This window comes from Otolemur garnettii, unplaced genomic scaffold (assembly GCF_000181295.1).
Source record: "Otolemur garnettii isolate 467f Iridium unplaced genomic scaffold, OtoGar3 scaffold00013, whole genome shotgun sequence".
NCBI lineage: Eukaryota > Metazoa > Chordata > Mammalia > Primates > Galagidae > Otolemur > Otolemur garnettii.
Window position 1 is genome coordinate 28746437 of NW_003852408.1, and position 4511 is coordinate 28750947.

At 37.7% G+C, this 4511-nt stretch overlaps 1 protein-coding gene and 1 non-coding gene across 5 annotated transcripts in view; both read right to left on the reverse strand.

The window, feature by feature from the left end:
- NOP58 (NOP58 ribonucleoprotein) overlaps positions 1-4511 on the reverse strand; it is a 43134-nt gene that overhangs the window by 10445 nt on the left and 28178 nt on the right. For all 4 annotated transcript variants that reach the window (XM_003785031.2, XM_023510407.1, XM_012802270.2 and 1 more), the window contains 2 exons: positions 4307-4433; positions 1334-1497 (listed from right to left, as the gene is read on the reverse strand). In XM_003785031.2, the coding sequence (XP_003785079.1) occupies positions 1334-1497; positions 4307-4433 (291 nt within the window). The remainder of the gene's footprint in view (positions 1-1333; positions 1498-4306; positions 4434-4511) is intronic.
- On the reverse strand, positions 4068-4151 carry LOC111723617. The gene has a single exon (XR_002772119.1). It is a non-coding gene; the product is annotated as a small nucleolar RNA SNORD11 (small nucleolar RNA).

Consider the following 4511-nt stretch of genomic DNA (forward strand, 5'->3'; position numbering starts at 1 on the left):
TAAGAGCTTAAAAGGGTTTGGGGTTGTGGTGCCTGCAGCTCAAGGAGGAGGGCGCCAGCCCCATATACCGGGGTAGCAGGTTCAAACCTGGCCCTGGCCAAAAACTGGAACAACAACAACAACAAAAAAGTTTGGGTATCACCAGATGGTGGGGTCTTGGTGCAAAAGAATGAAGAGGCCTGGCCCAAAGTCTGTGTCGGAGGACCTAAGAACTCTGGAAACAGCCCTTCTGAGTAAAGCTTGGGTGTGTATTATCATAAAATGGGAAAGGGGAGACAAAAGATGCTTGCCTAATATTAGAACTGATTAGGGAGGACATGAGAAGGTCATATAAACTGTTGCCAGCTTTTGTTCTTGCAAAACCACAGACCTTGAGCACAACCTCTGCCTCAGCTTCAAGAGACCTTTAGAATCTAGAGAATATCATAATTATTATTGCCACCCCTCAAATACACATTTTCCCTTGGAGGCCAGTCATGCCATTCTCATGATTCACCAGGTCTCTTATGCAGGAAGCGAGTCTTATGCTGAAGATCAGGGCTCAGTTTCCCCTATAAGACTTAAGTGATTATGTATTATGACCAGTACTTTTATCTAAAATTAGCTCAAACAATTTTCCAGTATGTTCTTTAGTTTCTATTCTGTGATGCTCACTCTATACTTTGTGGTTACCTAAAACAGGTGTTATCTATCCCCCCACAACAATCTTAATTTTTTTTTTTTTTTCCAGTTTTTGGCCGGGGCTGGGTTTGAACCTGCCACCTCCTGGCATATGGGGCCGGTGCCCTATTCCTTTGAGTCACAGGCGCTACCCAACAATCTTAAATATTTAAGCTAATTAACATTTTATTTTACTGAAGCCTTTACTTCCCACATCACTCTGATCTGAATTTTATCAAATTTCATTTTAATTCTGTTATATTATGTATCCTGCAAAAAGACTGAAATAAGTTAAATTGCCTAGGCCTTAGCTTTATCATCTGTAGTTATTTACACTTATTTAATAACATTCTCTCAAAATGTTTTAGCATTTCATAATTCATAAATATTGTTAAAATGGCATTCCTGCCACACATAATACTTTTGCTATGCTACCCACAGATCCTAGAAAAAAAGACATACACAGAAGAAAATGTCTTTAATTGGACCAATAATGATTTCTTCTAACCTTTTTTTAGTGTACAAATATGCTTTTTATTTGAAGAATTCACTTTTATTTAATGAGAAAGAGGTAATGGAAAGTTTTGATATAAATACTATAAAAGAAAAATGGGTTGTACAGAAAAAAAAAAAAAGATTAAAGCCTACCCTTGAAGAAAAAACTGTAACTTACCTTTCCTTTATGTTTTGGACTTGTCTGGCCTACAAGTGAAGCATGATAGATGAGACCATATTTAGGCGTATCTCGTCTAGACTTGAGGGCTCTGAAGAGTGCCTTTTCTGCTCCAAGAATCTGAACTGTAGAAGCTGCGTGTTTGGCCAAATTCAAAAGAGAACCTATGGAAGAAAAATAATAGTTACAAAAGACCCATAGTGCAATTATCATAGGCATAATAAATAAATATCTCACATATCCAGGATTTCATTATCCAGAGTTCCCTAACATTTCTGATGTTTCATTTGTGACTTTCATTAGCATGAGCAGAGATTTGTAATGAATGCCTAAGAAAAACTGAAAGTTGGCTCGGCGCCTATAGCTCAACCGGCTAAGGCGCCAGCCACGTACACCTAAGGTGGTGGGTTCGAATCCCCAGCCCGGACCCGCCAAACAACGACAGCTGCAACCAAAAAATAGCCGGGCGTTGTGGCGGGCGCCTGTGGTCTCAGCTACTTGGGAGGCGGAAGCAGGAGACTCGCTTGAGCCCAGGAGTTGGAGGTTGCTATGAGCTGTGATGCCAGGACACCTCTACCCAGGGGGACAGCTTGAAGCTCTGTCTCAAAAAAAAAAAGAAAAAGAAAAACTGAAAGTTAAGCTTATGTGTTCCATGTTACTTACTAGCCGGAGACAGTATTACTATTCTAAATTCCATCAGCATACTATAGGAGTGATAAACATGCTACATATATACCAATCTAGCCAATTTCTGAGACTTTGGGTATTATCTCTATCATCTATTAATCTATATCTCTACTGCTTTTATTTTTTTAACTGCAATTGTCATTGTTGTTTAGTTGGCCCAGGCCGGGTTCGAACCTGCCAGCCTTGGTGTATATGGCTGGCACCGTAATAACTGTACTACCGGTGCTGAGCCTCTATTGCTTTAAAGATGAAAAAACCTACAAATAAACAAATGTATCAAGACACCTCAGTACCCTAACTATGTGATAGAAAACAAATTTTATTTGCCCCTGTTCTTTCACAATGGATTAGGAAGAAATAAGCTAGAAATACAAGGTAGTCTCTCCTTATCTATAGTTTCACTTTCTGTAGTTTCAATTACTTATGGTTAACTACAGTGTGGAAATGGAAAATTACAGAAATAAACAATTTGTAAGTTTAAAATTTTTTGTCGCACTCAAGTTGCCCAGGACAAGAGTCATCCCTTTGTCCAGAGTATCTACCAATGAATATGCTAGCTGCCCATTCGTCATTTAGTACTCCTCTCACTCATGCAGGATGGCAGTGCCTGTGTTTACATAACCCTTACTTTATTCAATAATGGCCCCAAAATGTAAGAGTAGTGATGCTGGCATACTATCATAATTATTCTATTTTATTAGTCACTATTATTAATCTCTTACTGTGCATACAAATTATTACTGTGTTTATAAATTAAACTTTATCATAGGTATATATGTACAGAAATAAATACAGCATATTCAGTGTAGGGTTCTGTGTTATCCAAAGTTTTAGGCATTCAGGGGCTGTGTGGGGCAGCATTGTTATAATAACTAAGTTACCCAGATATTTAGTAGTTGCATTTTCTGCATAGAACATATGTTAGAAAACACACTCAAGATCAACACTCTGAACTCTACCACTAGAGACATTTAAAAAAGTGTAACAAACACATCTCTTTGTTAAGCCCCATATCCCTTATGCTACAAGTTTAGTCATACATATGAATCTTCTATTTCAGGTCACTTGAATGAAATTATTTGTCTGACTAATAAGCTAAAGAGCAGCTAAAGGAGTGATTCCATTTTAAACACTTTGATGATGTAGATAATGAGATTTGTTATCACAGTTTATAACAAAGTCTCCAGGAAAATAAAATAATGAATTGATACTTCCTTTTATTTGCAGACATTCAATTACATAGCACTTTAATGGTAGCATATTATCCTTACACTATCAACATATGTGTTCACTATAAATCAGTTAATAAAATTTTTGAAAGTCAAATATACTAAAACAGCATCCTCAATAGAAACAGATAATTTATGATGAGTATATCTAATTTGTGATTTCTTTTTTTTTTTTTTTTGAGACAGAGTCTTAAGCTATTGCCCCGGGTAGAGTGCCATGGTGTCATAGCTCACAGCAACCTCCAACTTGGGCTTCAAGCTATCCTCAGCTTCAGTTTTTCTTTTTTATTCTTTTTTTTTTTCCTTTAAAGAGACAGTCTCATTTTGTCGTCCTTGGTAGAGTGCCCTGGTATCACAGCTCACAGTAACCTCCAGCTCTTGGGCTTAGGTGATTCTCTTGCCTCAGCCTCCCATGTAACTGGGACTACAGGTGCCTCCACATCGTCTGGCTATTTTTTGTTGCAGTTTGGCTGGGGCCAGGTTTGAACCCACCACCCTCAGTATATGGAACCAGCGCCCTACTCACTGAGCCCCAGGCGCTGCACAGTTTTTCTATTTTTTAGTAGAGACCAGGTCTCGCTTTTGCTCAGGCTGGTCTCAAACCTGTAACCTCAAGCAATCCATCGGCTTCGGCCTCCCAGAGTGCTAGAATTACAGGCGTGAGGTATTACGCCTGGCTTCATTTGTGATTTCTTAAAATTGCATTCAAAACTTGATCTGATGGGTTTTAAATATTATGAAAATGTTAACTGATTTAATTCCCCCATTCATACGATTATTATAATTGACCTTGACAAACTTCTAATAATGGACCACAAGTGTCTCAGAAGAGGTAGTGACTAAAAATGCCTCCATTATCCAAAAGGAAATCAGGCAAACAAATAAAAATCATCATCGAACACTTGGCCCTTAGCCCTCATTCATATACCATCTATTTGTTTTGTTAGTTATCTAAAACTATTTTAGTTACTGTAAAGTTAAAAAACAAACAAAATAAAAACCTCATCAGAAAACTCAACTACAAACTCATGTTTACAAATTACATTAAAACCATCACCTGCATGAGCAATAAGCCGAGCTCCAACTAATTCCCCAACCATGACTGTAACATTGGGTGCAATGGCCATCATACGATTTTGTAGATATTCATAGAGCTGGGTTCTATATTCAGAGATTTCAATTACCTAGGAATAAAGAAAATGAGTTAAGTCACAAATACGTTATGAGCAAAACAGTATAAAATTCATAAAAGCACTATACCC